General features: G+C 39.9%; 1 protein-coding gene across 1 annotated transcript in view; it reads right to left on the reverse strand.

The window, feature by feature from the left end:
• Positions 1–351: 351 nt before the first annotated feature.
• MORN1 (MORN repeat containing 1) overlaps positions 352–20,219 on the reverse strand; it is a 104,748-nt gene continuing 84,880 nt past the window's right edge. Inside the window, exons 13-15 of the mRNA XM_065421149.1 lie at positions 18,099–18,172; positions 1,384–1,528; positions 352–550 (exon numbers count right to left, since the gene is read on the reverse strand). Coding sequence (XP_065277221.1) covers positions 352–550; positions 1,384–1,528; positions 18,099–18,172 — 418 coding nt within the window. The remainder of the gene's footprint in view (positions 551–1,383; positions 1,529–18,098; positions 18,173–20,219) is intronic.

Genomic DNA, 20,219 nt, shown 5'->3' on the forward strand with positions numbered 1-20,219 from the left:
GAATTCTGAATCAACAAGCAGACACATCAAAGAAAATTTCCCATTTTCAGTTTTAACATATTTCCCCCCTGCTCTACTTTTTCATTTTAGACGTTGGCATTTGGTAGTAAATCACACTGATAAACCCTTGCCAGATAGTAATGATTTTTTTTTTCCAGGAGATGCTCTTGTTAAATTTTTTTAAATCCCTTATTTTTTTCTGATCCCTTTTTACACTCAGAACTCCGTTCTTGTTGCATGGCTAACTTTCATGTGTTTTATGACTACTTCTTGAACTTTTCATCCACTATGGCATTCTATATTGCAATTCCAACAGTAGCTGCCACTAAACACAAATATGTTACAATTGGTTCAACTCAACACTTTACCACCACCACCATCACCAGTCAGCTTCATTTCTGGACTATTCAACAAAGACATTTTTGGAATAATTAACACAGCTTTTATCCTCCTTAGGTGATGACAGGAACCAGTTTCAAGAGAGAAGATAGCAGCCTGGTTGTCATCCTGTAGTGGGCAAGTGTTTTTAATATGTAGGTAATGAACAAGACTTTATGCACAGAACAATATATTAGTAAACATGTTATTACAGAGGTGTTCAGAGTGGCCATAAAAGTTAATTTGCTACGTACATTTTCACCCATTAGCTGCCCAGCTGGTTCAACAGGTTTTATAGCATCATCATTATCTGATCAAACTGTTGCATAAACTCCAGGTTATTTGAATTCAATTCTGTTAAAATACACACAATTTATATACAACAGAACCTCAGAGTTATGAACACCGGAGTTATGAACTGATCAGTCAACCACACACCTCATTTGGAACCAGAAGTACACAATCAGAGAGCAGCAGAGACCAAAAAAAAAGTACAGTGCTGTGTTAAATGTAAACTACTAAAAAAAATAAAGGGAAAGCAGTATTTTCTTCTGCATAGTAAAGTTTCAAAGCTGCATTAAGTCAATGTTCCGTTGTAAACTTTTAAAAGAACAACCATAACGTTTTGTTCGGAGTTATGAACATTTCAGAGTTACGAACAACCTCCATTCCAGAGGTGTTCATAAGTTTGAGGTTCTACTGTACTGATGAAAAATAGATTTGATTAAAGTCTTTTACCTATTTCTCATAATACAATCTGAAATATCTATTTGTCTTCTAAAATGTTACCAGATAGGACCAGTGTGAAATGGATCTCTGGTGGTCAATTATTTCTTTGCTTTGATTGGTCCACAATATTCAAACTTAAACCCCAACTGCATGGGCATGATCAAGGCTCAAGAACTCGGTCCAACTCCCATTGTACTCAATGGTAAAACTTCCACTGACTTCAGTGGGTGCTGGATAAAGGTCCTGACTCTTTACACATTTATGTTCCTTCTTTACCTGCTGGTGGTTTTCACAGTTTCCTTTTTAATATTCTTGACTTTGGTTTTCTCTGGCAAAACCCTCAAGAGTTTGAAAGCAGTTGGGAGAGTCTGGCCCAAGAATGGGGGCATGGTCACTTCATGGACCATAATCACATACTGGCCTGGAAAAGATAAGGGAAAGTTGGGAATTAAACATTTTCAATGAAGAAGAAGAAAAAGCACAGGGAACAATGATAGAATTGTCCTTGTATCTACATTCCTCCATCATCACATTAATTCTCACATATGAAAAGTAGTGTACAATGTCCATGAAAAATAGAAAGCAAAAATGAATATTTTTGATTGTTTTCTATTCTTGTTAAAGCATAAATATATAAAAAAGATTTCATCATTTACTGGCAAGTATGACAATCTGTGCTGACATTTCACAGTACTGTAGATTAGCATATACAATAATTTCCCAAAACAATACACAGTTAAAATAGAAAAAAAAAACCACACCACAACAACAAATGTAATTTAGATGATGATTTATGATCATATATAATTTATAATAATATTATGATTTACAATAATACTTTATATTTTTATAGGATCTCAAAGAGTGTAACGGACTATGACTCTGGTCCTGGAACGGACTATGACTCTGGTGCTGTCTTTGTGCACATGAATAGTGTCATTGGTTTCAATGGATTCACATGTGTAAAGTTAAGCACATGTGTAAAGCTGAAACAGGACCTAAATACATCTAGCCGCACTGAAAAGCAGCCACCTGTGGGCAAGAGTGTGCCAGAAACATGGAGAACCTACCCACAGCACAAAGCAAAATGGGAGAGGAAGAGGGGAAATTTTGACCCAGGACAAAGGGGCAGACCCTGCCTCTTATGAAAAGCTCCTTAGGATCTCTAATGTCTACAAAGAGTGAACAAGACCTATGGCTGAAAGCTTCCTTAAAGAGACTAACACAAAGTAACTGCATGGAAGTCAATTTATCCACCTCCGAAGAATGAAAGGTTGAGTTGACCCTGTAATCAACAAGTATGATGTCTTTTGTGAACTATGAAAAGTAGTACCTGGAAATCCATGAAAATCAAATTAGATGTTATGTACTGAAAATAATTTAAAATGAGTATTGCTTTCTACATACTGTGGGACTATAATGGACACATTTGGGATACAAATGTTTGTCAGCTACTATATATGTTGCTTGGCAGCTGGGAAGGCGAGGGACTCTCTACATACAGATTAATCAGGGTCTGACCTTACAGTCCTTTCACATGCAAATCTCCCACTGACTTCAATAGAGATCCACATATGGAGCAAAACAATACAGAATTTTCAGGGCCACTTATAAGCAGAAACTTCTGTGATGTGGACAATTGTCTTCTGGTAACCAAACTGGATTATGGCCACCAAACTCATTTCACACAGGCCACAATCAACCTGGGCTGGATAATGATTCCAAGTGACAATTTATAGGTGGCAGGCTCTATATCCTGTTACTAAGCCTCTGGGCCATGAAGTTGTGGTAAGTGAAGGTTTTTAAAGCACTGTATTTGCACAAGCAAACACACCCAGGATATCCAGGTTACAGCCTAAAGAATGTCATATTCTGACTGACACTAAAGGCCCTCTTCTCTTTTCCCATCTGCAATGTGGATCTTCACTTCTAGAGGCACTAAATAGCAGGATCCAAGTAAAGTGTATTTGTCCTGTGTCTTGTTGAAAATATCTGCTATCTGGTCTATTTCTGCTCTGTTACATTCCTATGCCCAACTAGAGGTTTGATTTTAAACATTTCTGTGCTACTTATAGTATGTGCCTGGAACTAGACTAACAAAGCTGGCAGTTGTTGCTAGTGGTGGCCATGTACTCCAGTGAGGTAGACAGCAGTGTGGTCCGATTGTCTAGCTTTTTAACTTTAAGGGCAGTATTTTGGAACTGTAAATAAAAAAGATGAACTCTTAGGGTACGTCTACACTTACCTCCGGGTCCGACGGCAGGCAATCGGTGTTCTGGGATCGATTTATCGCGTCTTATCTAGACACGATAAATCGATCCCGGAAGTGCTCGCCGTCGACGCCGGTACTCCAGCTCAGCGAGAGGAGTACGCGGCATCGACGGGGGAGCCTGCCTGCCGCGTCTGGACCCGCGGTAAGTTCGGACTAAGGTACTTCGAATTCAGCTACCAGATTCTCAGACACAAAAGTCTGACGAGGCTGTACAAGCCACTAAGGACTGTCAGTGTTTGCACGTTACTGTAACAGAATTATCCAGGTTTAGTCAACATAATTTAAAATGCATTAAAGGAGGCTTGCCTTTGCTGATACTTTACTGTACAAAAATACACTTTTAGAACGAAATCATGGAAGTGTGCAAGAAGTATACTGATGATAGGAGAAAGGAAGAAGAAATATGATTAACAGAGTTCAAAACATAATAATATTGAAGACCTGCACTTATAATTGCAATAATCTGTTAATATTTTAAAATACTGTTCTGTACTAACATTTGGGCTGAGTTTGGTGAGTTCTAGAGCTCACTGAAAGTGAAGGCTTGGCATGCACTTTGCAGAGATTCTGACCCAGGCCTTCACCTTGCCTATGGCAGCTCCCTTCTCCTTGGCTTCATTTTGGAGACTCCAGCATTTGCAAAACATTGCTGCCCACTTTCTCCAATGTATCAATAAGTCTGATCCATATCACCCCTCATCCTCGGACTACTCCCCTGGTTCCCCATTCATTTTAGGATCCAGTTCAATACTGCCTTACTTTTCAGCATTCTCCATAGATTTTGCTCCAGCCGGCCTTAAAGACTCCTCCTCTTTCACTTCTGACTCCCTGCTCCAGCGGCTCATCTAGCACAACCCTCCTCTTTGACCATTAAGACAACCACCCTTCCTTTACTGAGACAGCCTAATTCTGGAGCTCTTGCCGTCTAGAACAATCTTCCCATATAATACTGTCTTATAGACACAATGGGCCTGATTCTCATTTACACAGTGGAATGCAAAGAGGCCTTAACGTGGGTTGAAATGTAATGCCACAGCAGTTTTAAGGGGCCTCAGTGTAAATGAGAATCAGGCCAATCTGTTTTCAAATCTTAACTGAAAACTTCTCTCTTATCCCTTGCCTATATCTCTGAATTCCTCTTCCCTTCTGCTAGTATTTAACTTTGCATTATTTAACTTTTTTACACATTTTGGGAGAGACTTTGCATGAAAAACACCATACAAAATGAAGTGCTGTGCTGTATAATTGGAATTAATAATAGTAATAAAATCGGTGTATGCTTTTAAAGCAGTCACCAAGGTGCTGTGTAAACAGAGGGTAACTGCATCTGCCATTTAAGCGGTTACGTTTTGGCTTACACCACAAATAAAAGACTTTCAGGAAAGAAAGTTATTTGCCCCTTTTATTGCCTGCAAAATGCCTGGAGAGTTTCAAAGCAACAGGAACCATTATAAAAGTGAGTGGGAAATAAAATAAAAACGTTTTGTTGCCTTAGAAACAGTCCTATTCTTCTTACTTTTCCTTTGTGACATATTAGCCTTCTGTATGTTTTGGCACCAGAAAACATATTAAAACAAGGCGGGGGGGGGGGGGGCGGGAGGGAGGTGTTAGTTCTTTTTGCAGAGACTGGGAATTTCTCTGCATATTGAAACTTATATCTGTAGGAATGGGTTACACTGTAAAAAAGGAGCAAGAAAACAGAACTAAGCTTCTTAAATATTCAATTTAATTCTGTGTAGAGCAATTAATCCTGAAAATTTCCTACCATGGGAGAGTGTAAAGACTCCAGGGCTGTTTTCTGGCTGCAGATGCAAGGGGCTCCCACTGATATCAATGGAAGTGGTGTGCTTGGTGCATATCAAAAGCCAGAATATGACTCCAAATGTATTCTTGCAAAATAGAACAAAGCCCACTGGGACTGCGGACAATGAATTTTTCTCTGCCCAGCCGAATATTTCTCTAGGATATGAGAGCTGTAAAATAAGTTTAAACTGTTTTTTTGGACCAGTAAGTAGACAAAACTTTATCTGTATAACAAATCCATATACCGATTGTGTACACAAAGAAGTAGCATAATGCAATTTATTTAAACTGGTGAGAAAATGTCCAGGCACTTGCAAGAAATGGAATTTCGACTGAGATTAGATAATAATTGATTTTATAAATACATGTTAATTTATGATTGCATTGCTCACAATGCAGTTTATGTAGTGTTCTATTTAAACCACACAAGGATTAAAATTGCTTGGTGCTTTATTAAACTGAATGTATTAACAGAAGGGCATAGTCAACAGACCTAGCATGGAAAGAAAATTGCAATGATAATAATTTTATATTTAGATAGTGACTTCTATAGTAAAGGATCTCAAAGCACTTTACAAACTATATAAAGGCCATTGGAATCACAGCTGATATAAAGCCACGTCTGGTACGAAATACAGAACCGCACAATAATTTAGGGCTGGAAGTGAAGAACACTGCATGAAATTGAAATTACAGGGGGAATTTAGGTAGGCAGGATGTTATTACTGAAGCTGGAATGTGGCCAGGACACCTGGGTTAACACCCTACTCTTGGAAGAAGTGCTGTGAGACTCTTACTAATCTATACTAAAGATAAGCAACATTTAAAAACAGAAATGGGCCATTTCAGCACCTGAGCTATAGTTTTAATTGTCCCTTTTAGTACTGCATCTAAGCGTGGAAAGAAATATGTAGTCACAACACAAAAAGCTGGGAAAGATAGCTTTTCAACCCAATCCCCAGAAAGAAGTATAAAATACAGCACAGCACCATGTAGCAACGTAACGCAGCATTTAAAGTGTATTCTTCTAACACTCAGAGCTGCTGTGTGATCCTGCACCAAGTGCACACAGATTTCACATTACCTGGAATGAAATGTCCTTTCACGCATAATGTCAGGATGATTGTAGAAAGTGAGAGGCAGATCAGTTGAAAGTCTCTACGTAAAGGGAAAAAATAGAGGTGATGTCCTGGTATGGGTCTTCTATTGACCACCAAATCAGGACGAGGAAATGCATGAGGCATTTTTAGAACAAATAACAAATCCAATACACAAGACCTGGTAGCATGGGAGGAATTTAACTACCCAGACATCTGTTGGAAAATTAATATGGCAAAACACAAAATTTTCAATAAGCTCCTGGAATGTATTGGGGACAAACTTTTGTTTCAGAAAGTGGAGGAACTAACCATGGGACCACCATTTTAGACTTGATTCTGACCAACAGGGAGGAATTGGTTTAGAATCTGAAGGTGGAAGGCAATTTGGATGAAAGTGATCATGAAATGATAGATTTCATGATTCTAAGGAAAGGAAGAAGTGAGAGCAGCAGAATAAGGACAAGGGACTTCAAGAAAAGACTAACAAACTTAGAGAATGGGTAGCTAAGGTCCCCTGGAAAGAAATACTGCTCCCCGCTGCCAAGTCATGGAACTCAGAGTCAGAGTCCAACATGCAGATATATGGTTACAAGGCAAAATACAAAGAAGAAACAAACATAGCAACATACCCTCTCCATTGCCTTTTAATTCAGTGTGAGATGCAGCTGTAAGGACCAGCGCCCAACAGCCAAGTCTGACCCACCATATATTCAGGAGCAAATGCACCATCCCCTGATATTTTAGTTGCTTATGCTGCTGGGGCTGAGTCCTTCGTAATGCAGATTTCTTATCATTTCCCTTATAGAATAATTCACATTTAACCCCAAAAGGTGAGGCACTTGGGCATTTACATTAATAAAGAGGGTTAAATTGTACCTTGCCCTGCACAGTCATACTGGGGAGCTGGAGAGCACAGGAGACTTACTCCGTATCCCAGTGTAAGCTCATCGGTACCATGCAGAATGCTGCCACAAGCGCTCCTTGACAGACAGAGTGGCTGGCTAGAGTGCAGCGGCACTCCAGGGACCTCAGGGGGAGTGGCCAACGAGGCTGTGCACAGTCAGGCCATACCCTAAGCACTGCTACCTGCTGGGGAGGAAGTGTTCATCTTGCTAGTTTCTGGAGAACCTATAAGAGCTATAGGTTTACCTATAAGTAAACTCCACTGACCCCCCTCTGAACCATTCTTTCAGTGTCAGGGCAGGCAGTATGATTTGAACCTGTGCTAATTGTCACAGCTCTACCCTCTTCTTCAACATTCTTATTGAAGTAGAAAACAGGATGTAGGCCTTTAATATGTTGATGGAAGTTACACACATGAATGTAGAGGAGAAAATAAACTTGTGTATTCTTTTACCCTTAAAGCAGATGTAAGACTTTAGAGGCCAAATTTTCAGCTTGGCTTCATAGCAGCCACTGCTCATACAAAATTTCAGAGATGCACATGTGTAAAGCAGGAAATTAGGCATATGTAACAATTTGTTTGCTTGCACTATAATATTCAACTACAAAAGGTCTTTGTGTGAACACTGGTAAAGAAGGGAATGCAACCTGCATGCAAGCCTATTTGTTTGTGTCTGCAGTAGTAACTGCATTCGTGAATAAACAACTCTTGGTTAGAAAGATCTGTGATTTAATATATCACAATAGCCCACACTTTTTAAAAATAGATTCATAGGTTCCAAGGTCAGAAGGGACCACTGGGATCTAGTCTGACCTCCAGTATAACACAGGCCATGGAACCTCCCCCCCCCCCAAATTCTTTTAGAAAAACATCCCATCTTGATTTAAAAATGGTCAGAGATGGAGAATCCACCACGACCTTTGGTGAACTGTTTCAATCGTTAATTACTCTCATTGGTAAACATTTAGGTCTTATTTCCAATCTGAATTTGCTAGCTTCAACTTCCAGCCATTGGACTGTGATATACCATTCTCTGCTAGAGTGAAGAGCCTGTTATTAAATTTGTTTCCCATGTAGGTACTTACAGACTGTAATCAAGTCACCCCTTAACCTCCTCTTGGTTAAGATTGAGCTCCTGGAGTCAATCATTATAAAGGCATATTTTCTTATCCTTTAATCATTCTTTTCTGAACCCTCTCTAATTTATCAACATCCTTCTTGAATTGTAGCCAGTACTGGACATGGTAGCAGGCAGATACAAGGGTAAAACAACCTCCTTACTCCTACTCGAGATTCCCGTTTATTCATTCAAGGATCCCATTAGCCCTTTTGACCACAGCGTTGCACTGGGAGCTCATGTTCAGCTGTTTATCCACCACAACCCCCAAATCTTTTTCAGAGTCACTACTTCCCAGGATAGAATCCCCCATCCTGTATATATGGCCTACATTCTTTGTTACTGGATGTATGAATTTACATTTGGCAATATTAAAATACATACTGTTTGCTTGCACCCAGTTTACTAAGTGATCCAGATTTCTCTGTATCAGTGACCTGTCCTCTTCATCATTTACAACTCCCCCAATTTTGGGGTCATCTGCAAACTTTATCAATGATGATTTTATGTTTTCTTCCAGGTAATTACTAAAAAATGTTAACTAGCGTAGGGCCAAGAAATTATTCCTGCAGGACTCCATTAGAAACACATCCAATCCATGACATTGAGTTTCCCAGTAAAAAATTAGAGATCATGTCTTAAAATTCAGCTCTAAGGGTACGTCTACACTACCCGCCGGATTGGCGGGTAGTGATCGATCTATCGGGGATCGATTTATCGCGTCTAGTGTAGATTCGATAAATCGATCCCCGATCGCTTTGCGTCAACTCCGGAACTCCACCACGGCGAGAGGCAGAAGTGGAGTCGACGGGGGAGCGGTGGCCGTCGATCCCATGCCGCGAGGATGTGAAGTAAGTGATTCTAAATTGATCTAAGATACGTCGACTTCAGCTACGCTATTCTCGTAGCTGAAGTTGCGTATCTTAGGGTACGTCCAGACTACCCGCCATATCGGCAGGTAGCAATCGATTTATCGGGGATCGATATATCGCGTCTCGTTAAGATGCGATATATCGATCCCTGAACGCGCTCCCCGTCGAATCCGGAATTCCACCGGAGCGAGAGGCGGTAGCGGAGTCGACGGGGGAGCCGCGGCCGTCGATCCCACGCCGTGAGGACCCAATAGAAATCGATCTAAGATACTTCGACTTCAGCTACGCTATTCACGTAGCTGAAGTTGCGTATCTTAGATCGATTCCCCCCCAGTGTAGACCAGCCCTTAGATCGATCCCCCCCCAGTGTAGACCAGGCCTAAATGTTATAAAAACTCAGAGTAGACAAACAGACAGAAAGATAGAGTAGGTTCTTATGTGGTCTGCCATTGCATATTATCAGAGTGCCTTCCAAGAATTTAAAATGATCATTCCTATCTACCATCCATTCCTAAAAATTAATATGTTAAATGCATTTCTCCAGCCTTATGCATTAATAAAAGTGTGTTCTCTCCAGCTAAGGAGAAGCTGTAAAACTTTAATTTTGACAGTATATCTTTCAAAGTACACAAATATTAAATATTCCCCCAAAATGCAGCAGCTCTGCAGTCAAATAATATGCACCATAGCTTGTCTCTAAAATAATTTTAAAAGATATCACAGAGGCTGTGATAGCCTTTGAAACATTGTACAAATACCAAGTACTAACATTTTACATGTTGAAGAACTGCCCCAATACATTAGAAAAGTTTTTCCATGTAAGGAACAATCTTTAAATATTTAAAATTACACCTTAAAGCATGAAGGAGTCTGGTGGCACCTTAAAGACTAACAGATTTATTTGGGCATAAGCTTTCGTGGGTAAAAACCTCACTTCTTCAGATTCATAGAGACTCTATGCATCTGAAGAAGTGAGGTTTTTACCCACAAAAGCTTATGCCCAAATAAATCTGTTAGTCTTTAAGGTGCCACCAGACTCCTTGTTGTTTTTGTAGATACAGACTAACACGGCTACCCCCTGATACTTGACACCTTAAAGCATGCTTTGCTGTCCTCTCAGGATCTAGTATCAAGTTGTGATCCCTCAAAGACATGCTTTACTCTATGGCCCCATTGACTTCAATAGGGCTAGTCTCAGTGCATAAAGTTAAGCATGTTCAGAAGCCTTTATAGGCTCATGGTTTAAGACTGCACTAGCACTGCCAGTTGTTTTTTGTTTATTTAAACACAGTTGTGCCTTTAGCAAACATTCCTGCAATAGCCACATTGTTTGAAATTCAGCTCTCATTAACTGAAACTAAGAAGCATAACAAAATTTCTGGGGCATTATTAGTGTGTGTTGGGCCCCAGCCCTATCCTTCTCATACACTAGAATTGTATTGTATAGTATTAGAATTGCATGGTATTTCCATGGGCATAACCATCAGGACAATGTTATTTTCAAAAACTGGAAAACTGTTCCTTGGTGTGGTATTAATTGTAAATGCATAACAATGGGCACTGGACAGCTAGAATGCATTTTTCCATGGTTAAGGAAGCCCTTAGATCAGTTGTGTTTTCATCCAATATTCTTTCCATATTTCTATTTGCAAATTTCATTATTTCCCACTTATTGCTTACATACACACACATTATGTTGCATTGACTCTTTCTCCTCCAAAAAAAACCTGCCCATAAAAGGTCTCAAAAATGTTCTCAGTGCAGAGTCGGAGGAACGAGGCTGCGTACTTAGGTGTACCCCAGGCACCAAGGCTGAGGGGAAAGGAATCCTCTACTACAAGCCATATAACAATGGATCCAAAAGCCCTGCCTGTCTTCATCACTGCTCCAGGGTGCAGGAAGTCCCAGCAGACCACAGATCCAGAATTTGCAAAATTCTGTGCTAGGTTCTACCATTCGGGACTCACACCAGTGTACCAGTTCCAGAGCTGCTATAGCCCTCTGTGACCATGGGCAAAGAAAAGCAGGTTTTGCCCTATAACAATCTTTAAAGTAATAACAGCTTCTCCACAGACTTCCCCACAAACCTCAGCTCACGTGTACTGAAATCTAACAGTTATGTGATGGGTTGTTAACCCCACACTTGCCTGGAAAGGGTTAATATGGATTGAGAAGGGGGCTAAATAACCTGGCAGGCCATAGCTGAGGGAAGTCAGGTGGCTAAGTAATCCCCTGAATGAGTGAGGAAGCCCAGCTGATGAGGAACAAGCTGGATTGGATTTATAAAGGCAGGAAATTGGCAGGGGGGCGGAGGGAGGTGGGGGGGGCTCATGGGAAATGGGAGGAAGGTTTTGGGCTACAGAGAGAAGTAGTCTACAGTTGGGAGTGCCAGGTGGTAAGGAAAGGGCTCAGGGAAAGGCAGTAAGGTCCAGGATGGAACAGACCTTGTCTGCTGGCTAGAGGGTCCCTGAGCTGGAACCCAGAGTAGAGGGCAGGCCGAGTTCCCTGGACAGCCACTGAGGGAATGGCGCTATGAGGCAGCGAATAGGAAGACTGCCCAGGATTGTTGAAGGAAGACTTTGGTACCCCAGAAGGGGAAAACACGTATAGTGACCTGGCCGGAGGACCAAGTCACAAAAAGGAGGCTGCAGCACCCAGAGTAAGAGAGGGACTGCAGACCAGGAAGAGATGGCATGCAACCGTGGGAGGGGGCATTGACCTTGTGAAGCTAATCCCCAGAACGGCCAGGAGGAGGTGCCATCCTAGCAGTGATTGGAGCACTTTGTCACAAGCTAGGATGAAATGTCAGATTTTGCAGACTATATGCAGAACCTTATGGCAAGTGTTACTAAACCAATGGTTAAAGGTTAAGATTTTGTCATGGGTATTTTTAGTAAAAGTCAGGGAGAGGTCGCGGGCAATAAACAAAAATTAATGGAAGCCTGTGACCAGTCCCTGACTTTTACTAAAAATAGTGTATGGGGATGAGGGGGACTAACAAACGGGGTTGCTGTTGGCTGCTCCAGCCCTGGCAGCTGACTGCCAGCCGCTACTCCAGCCCCGCCACTCTGGCGTGGGCTGAAGCCAAAGGACTCATGGAGGTCTGTTAAAGTCACAGAATCTGTGACCTCCGTGTCCAAATCGTATCCTTACCAATGGTTGTCAAATGTTTTAATTCTGTGACCCATTTAGAAAAAGATATCCATATGGTATCACTCTACTCAGTGCCCAAATCTCTCATGGCTTGGGTTCTCAAGTTTTTCATTCTGTGGAGTACCAGAAATGATATCCTGCGCTGCAGCTTGATAAGATGCACATTTTTAACAGCAAAGGTCATTAACCAACTATTGGAACAATATACCTAGGGATGTGGTGGATTCTCCATCACTTGAAGTCTTTAAATCAAGATCAGTGTTTTTCCTAGCTTAAATAGAAGTTATGGGCTTGATTCAGGAATTACTTGGTGAAATTCTCTGGCTTTTGATATGCAGGTGGTCAGATTCGATGATCATAATGGTCCCTTTTGGCCTTAAAAATCTATGAATCTATGAAAGGCTGTTGTTAGGTTTTGTTGTATACAAATCTTCCCCTCCCTTATTTCTCCTCCCATCTGTTCTAAAAAATACAATGACATTTGAAACGGGGGGAAAAATAATACAATATCACATCTCTCTATCTGGAATTTGGTTTCTTTAAAGCACTGCAAAGCAGTACAGTATAAAATGCCTTTGCTACTTTTTAAAACCCATCTAAACACAGTGTGGGAAAATACAGCAGGCAGTGTATTCTGTAATATGCAAAATCAGCCCCATTCATTTGAATGGAATGCTATATATGATTTATACATGTTGGTGAGGGGTTTCTTGACAACAATGTCAAGAAAGGCCATTTCTATGTTGTGGAGTGTTTTCTTGACAACAGTGAAGCGCAGAGCCCTGAAATAAATATGTATACCCTGGATGTATAAAAAGTATGCATTTGCTATCTTAACAATTTTTGTCCTTGAGATCTCTTTACATTTTACTGTTTATCCTATCTTGGAATGAGGTGATTATTTTTACACTGCGTCAGTTAAGAACATTCCCTGGAATACAGATCTGTCTATAAGGATTAAGCTAGCTACCTGGCACACCTTTCCTTATTCAAGGAAGATTTCATACCAGAGAAAAACAAGTAGATTTTTTTTCTTTTTGCCATGTGATGTAATTGGCCTGATACTCAGACCTGTGGGTTGTCATGCTAAAAGCTTTAAACAGCACAAGAAACCTATTCTTGAGGTACTGTTAAATGATCCCTGAATAGACTGCACTGAGGGCTTCGTTGGGAGGGGTGCTCTCCGTTGCTTTCAGCTGCAGCTTTCTGAGCAGTAATTAAAATCAGCTCTGGGAAAGTGTTCTGTACAAATCTTAAAATGAAAGAAACAGTATTTTTGCAATAAACCCCAAACCCAAGAAGATTGCTAATTATCAGTGGAGGACTAGTCAAAACTTTCTTAATAAACCAGAGCCTAAGACCTTTGGGTTGATATTTACTTTAAAATATATCAACTGTTTATTTTAAGTTGCCTAATTAAAAGAGCTTTTGGGTTTTTACTAGAGAAAATCTGAAGCAAGGTATTTTTTTTATTTAAATCCTGCTTCCTGAACATCTTAGCAAGAGATCCTCTTTATTAGAAGCACAAGTTCAACTTCTCCTCTCTACTACTTCAGTGTAATTGCAGAGTCGCTCCACTGCAGTAAAACCGAGCAGAGAATTTGACCCATAGTAATATTCAAATAACAAACAAAAGCCAGATCATGAGTATGATCAATGCGGGAGTTTGGTTTAAAAATCAGCTGCACAGTCTGGTCCAAAAGGTGTTGTTTCAGTTATGGAATATCAGACACTTTAATTCATTCCATGAGACAGTCTTTTATTCCTCTAGCTATGTCTTCACTGCAGAGTTAAGTTATCTACACTAGAGTTAAAACCTCTTGAATTAGCCTAGCATGAGTGACAGCGGCCACACTGTGAAATAACTTTTGAGCTGAACAGAGTGGCTGGATTACTGTTCAGCGATTGTGTTAGTAGCTGATGAGTTGTGCTAACTTTAGTGGTAGCCTGTGCCCCTTGACAGGCCAGCCAAATCAAGATAAAAGCAGCACCATACTTGAGTTAAGGGGTTTTGTTTATTGAAAGGACTTGAATTAGGGACAACACTTGACTTATAACTGAGTTAACTTTTCAGTAAAGACAAATCCTCTACATTTGAAGGAACGCTTTCTCCCATACAAGCAGTGTCAGCAATGCAACACTGTGTACTATTTTTTAAACGGAGCGCTTATATTAAAGTAGGGAATAAGTGGCATGTGGGAAAAAAATACAATTCACTTTAGGCATGTAGCAGTTTTGCCATGTGGGTTTATATATATCTATAAACTTACCTTCACTAATAAAAATGTATGGGAATCGAATTAACATAGCCTGTATTTGAGTTAATAATGACAGTCTTTGTCATCTACAGCTTCAATGACTGCAATTTGGGAGTCCTCTCGAAGACCACTCAGAAGCTTCTGTTAGTGCAGAATGCATCAACTGGCCTGTTTAGAGTAGCCAACTGCTGGAAGAATGGCATATCTGGACACACTGGACATTGTCCTAGTTCCCCACTGGGTACAATTCCCTATCTGGCAGGGACATGGCTATGTAAGAGACTGTGGATGAAATCCTAGCTTGATTGGTGTCAATGGCAAAACTCCCATTGATTTCAATGGGGTAAGGATTCAACCTTGCACCTCTTCCTATGCATACCTTTGTGGCAGCAGAGATCAGGTCTTGCTGACAATCCCTGAGGTTGAAAGGCAGGGTATCCTCAATGGAGAGTCTTTGGCTGCGGAACTCACTCCCCCTGGTGGTACATCAGAGTGATCAAGTTATTTTGGTCTGGTGCAAGGCTCATCTTTTTAGCCAAACCTTCCCTTGACCAGATCAAAAACTATAAAGGCACTTTCTTCTTTTGTTTGTTTTTTCTTGTTTTTGGGGGTGGGAGTGGGCAGGTGGCTCATAAGGAAAGGGTTAGTTCTGCTGTAAATTGTGGGCAGTTATACGTTAATATTTTCCTTCCACATGTGATGTTTCCAGATGCCATGTAGATGGGCATGTTATTTATTACTAAACTAAAAATATAAGATAGTCTCAGTTGCATTAGGTATATACCAGCAATGCTCAGGAGTCTTCTTTAGAGCATGCAAGCCTTTATGCTGCCAAGTACTTAAAGACCATTTAAAATTTCTTTGGCACAAGCTTTTTCTCACATTCTTGGTCTCCACTGTTTCATTGATCATATCTATATATATATATCTATATCTATATATATATATAGGTGTGCGAGTATATAAGTTAGAGATGTAAAGATAGTGTTTTGGGGCCATCTAGTCACTCACCCTACACCGGGCCAGCAAAGAATTGTTTCTTACATCAAATCTTGCAGTACCTTGCCCCGCCCAGCTTTACACTCCTGATCCTACAAAAACGTAAACAGATGCACAATTTTTTTGCATGAACAGTCCCATAGATTTCAGTGGGGCTACTCTTATAAGTAAAGTTAAGCACATGAAATAGTGTTTTTTGGATCAGTCTCCAAGAGCCCAGTCTTGGTGTGTGCCAAGTACTCTGAAATCCCATTGATATCAGATCAGGGAGGAGTGGGTCCCAAACAACTCAAACTCTGAGTTTCTTCAGACCAGCCTCCTGTACTGAAAGCAACTGCATTTGCTACTCATTTCTGAACTTTAAAAACATCAGTGTGAAGCACAGGATAACTGCACACAGACTGTAATCAGGTCACGATGGTACAGATACAAATATTTTCAAACCATAAAGAAGATGAATGGAATTTATGAATGAATTATGCAGCTCCCCAAGAAATCACTTCAAACCACCATTAATAATATAACTTTGCTTACACGGACTTATTCTCGGTTTATAAAGACAGGCTTTGTAACCTCCTTAATCTTTAATAGAGACTGCAACAATTACTATAAACTATTAAAGTATCTACAAATTAGGCTTCCTATGTGATTCTCTCTCTTTTCAATGGACATTTTTGTGGATCATAAATAACAGTAAAATTATCATAAAAGCTAATACTACTGTACTTAAAGAAAATCATTATGTAAAGGTTTATGAATTTTTCAGCCATTAATAGACATAAGTTAATGGGCCATAGGCTTTCCAGAATATGATACCTGATATTTTTTCATCAATGAAACTTTCAGAGATGCAAAAACCTTCAGAGGTCACCAACTTCAAAAATGAAAAAGAAAGTTATAGCTTTATAGTAATGAGTATAAAAATGAAATAGACACACGAAAGAAAATATCGCAGATGACAACGATCCTTTGAGTAGACCAGTCAAATCAGGGGCTGAAATCTGTCCCTTCAACGACAGAGTCAATAAAGTCAGAATTATAATATGCAAGATCAATCAGATAAGTTTTGAAACAGCTATTCTTTTGTGTATTTTAAAATTCACAGATACATAGATTTTTAAGCAGAAAGGACCATTATGATCATATAGTCTGACTTGGTGCAATTGAGCTATAGAATAATTTAGACAGACATCCAATCCAGGTTTAAAGACTCCAGGTGATGGAGAATTTACCACAGCCCTTGGCAATCTATTCCAATGGTTAATTACCTTCATTGTTAAAAATGCACATCTTTGATAACAGAACAGTAGTTAATAAAAATTGGTCTTCCATTTCATCACTGAGTCCCTGTGCCTGGGAAGCTTTAAGCACAGAATTGCAGAAACATCTTTCACTTTCAGCACAAGAGTGAGAATACTAGGATAGCAGCAATCTTTTTGGTGAACACTCACAACAATAGTTTTTATAAATGGATACGATAATAAATACTTTGTTTTTAACATGAAAAATGTAACTATCTACAGCATATGAAAAAAAAGTCTCTCCCATCTTTTCCAATATCAGTAAGACATTTCCTCAAACTTTCCCCTCCAATCAGGAGGTCATAATGTGCTGCCTCCCGCCACCGTACCAACACACCTTGGACACCAAGGGCCAACTCCATGGCTTGTGTAAATAGGTGTAGCTCCATTGATTCAACTCAGCTAGATTGATTTACATCAGCTAAGGATCTAGCCCCAAGAGATCATGAGATCTGATCTCTCAGGAGATCATGAGATAGCAGCAGGAGCGCCGCCAGCTTTTCTGCCACCTTAGGCGGCGGAAGGTCCCGCCCCGAAATGCCGCCCCCCACAGAGGCGGCGGAAGGTCCCGCCACCGAAATACCACCACGGTCGCCGCCCCCCAAATTGTAGTGCCCTAGGCGACAGCCTAGGTCGCCTAATGGGTTGCGCCGGCCCTGGATAGCAGAATACATTGCTTCTTCTACTTAAGTGTGGTTGAAAGGGCAAGCATCTCTTCAAATGCAGATTTCCTGGTCTATCACCATGCTATTGCCACACCTCCACAATCACTGAATTTTTTTTAAAGTAAGCTCCTACTATGAGAGCTCCTTCCATATGTGATTCTGTTTTCTTTTTGGTGTCACTGAGAGTGTGAGGTTAAAAGGCTTCCATGACCTTGCTTATATCCAGATCCAAAATAAATCATAATTGTTATGGAGGACACCAAACAAACAGTGATTTAAGAACAAGAGAATCATGATTCACTTCGGAGGAACCTAAAACTATTATCATTTTGTGATAGACAAATGTTGAAGAAATCATGTGTTTTGAAACAAAGCCCTAGGAAATTAGGACTAGCCTGCCACTCAATGGTCTGAAAATGTACTAAAAACAAGTGGTCATGATCATCATCATGACCTAGTTATTTTGATCCTGAAATTATACTGCTACTCAGCTTCCGAAACACGTCACTTGATGTGTATGGTAATGCAGACAGCTAGAAATCCTTACCTGGCAATACCCTAGAGTTCTTCGTGGAGTGCTGATCCTGTTTTGACTTGTACCCTTTCGCTGTCACTTCAGACCTGCAGAACACAGGAAAAAAGCATAGCTATCACAACACTTCTACTGATAATAATACTCAGAAATTAGAGCTGGAGAGCCACCATTATGAGATACAGGACTGTCCGTTACAATATACTTATTACTGCTTTATCCAGTTCCTCATTTTTCTATAGCATATCTCCTAGCAGCATTTGAAACAGCCACCCACATATCTCCATCTTAAGTATGTTCACATATAGAGTGATCAAAAAACCCATCAATCAAACTTACATTTCTGAACCACTTTTCAAGGAGACACTCCAAGACTTGGGAAAAATTAGAACATTAAAAGAAAGCAAAAGCCCTAGATTTAATATGATTAGTCTCACATACTCTACCTGGCCTGAGTATCAAGGCAGTACTGGCTAGAGGAAATCAGAAGCAAAGGTGTGCTTTACAGGTCCAATCCTGCTCCCATTGAAATAATTACCAAAACTTCCATAACGAAGGATCAAACCCCCATAGGCTCATGTGCACAATGATTTTCAGAATGCTTTTACCACTTTACAGCTATCTCATAGCAGAGCTCATACCTGATACACTTGATCCTTTCAGTTTGTATTTGTTGGTACATTAAGTTTTACTTTGTGCACTTTGCAAGGTTACCTTTAAAAATGGTTGATGATTCCAATATTCTATTAACCAAAGTAACTGAATTCCCACAAAGTGCCCACATTGCACAGGTGTAAATGACTGCATAAGGCTGAAGGCAGTGGAGAATCAGACCCATAAAGCCAGACCTTCAGATTGCGCAAATAGTTATAGCTCCATTGATTTACACCACCCGAGGATCTGGCCCATGTGTGCAAATGTATGTGATTCTTTACACCCTGATTCAGTAAAGCACTTAAGCACATGCTTAATTTTAAGCATATGGACCCTGATTGAGGAAAGCATCCCTATTCAGGAAAGCACATAAACAGATGCTTAATGTTAAGCAGGTGCGTAAGTCCTATATTGAAGTCAATATGACTATTCATGTACTTAAGCATGTACTTTCTTGCTTTATTGAATCAAAGCCCTAATTGGCAGTCTGCACATGGACATGCTACACGTTGAAAAGGAAACAAAATGGGGTAACATGATGAAAAGACTTAGAACTAGCAACTAATTTAGACCCTGATTCAGCAAAACACTTAAGCATATTTAAGTCACACTTAAGTCAATGGGAGTTTGTGTTGCTGAATAGAGCTGAACTTAAATACATGCTTAAAAGTTAAACATGTGATTAAGTGCTTTGCTGAATCAGGGCCTTAGCTACTAAATTTCCTACCAATTAAAAAACTTGGAGAGCAGTACCTAGAAGATTTGTAGCAAAGCACTGCAGTAGCCAAGAAAACAAAAGTTTCATTAACTAACCTAAAAAACATAGCTCACCTCCAGACTAAATTATGTAACCAGAAGTAGCACATTTACATATATGATTAATGCCAACTTCCAAACAAAGCTCAGAATCCACACCAGCTCCAGAATCATCTAAAAACAAGCTGCCACCAAAACAAAAGCAAGCACCTTCAGAGAGACCTAACATCTCTGCTTTGGAAACATACTAATAGTTTATTTGTGTTAAATGTCAGACTATTTTAAGATAAATGTAAATAAGGGGTTAGGCTAAGAATACAAAAATACCCCATTTCTTTTCTATTAAACTGGACAATATGTCTTTCTGATTTTGGGGAATTCTTCAAATAATATATATTTTTTCAATGCTTATTCTTACAGCCAAAAAGAGATCTAATATTTTTTGTCTGTGTTGCTCTTAGATTCTTTACTTATATAGCACCAAAAATGCAAAGTAAAGTAAGACAGTTCTTCAAAATACCAACCTAACAGGTCCTGCATTGATCACAAGTGTAAAATATAACCCTGCAGACTACAAAACTATCTACCTTAAAATGCTAATATGTTATTCACATTCTAGGGAGTACGCTATATTCCTGGTTTTGTGCACAGGGAGCTATATGCATTAAAATCCATCAACATCTATGGTTAACTCTGAAAAACTGTTTTTTAGGTTATAGTTATGTT

The sequence above is a fragment of the Emys orbicularis genome, chromosome 22 (assembly GCF_028017835.1).
Source record: "Emys orbicularis isolate rEmyOrb1 chromosome 22, rEmyOrb1.hap1, whole genome shotgun sequence".
NCBI lineage: Eukaryota > Metazoa > Chordata > Testudines > Emydidae > Emys > Emys orbicularis.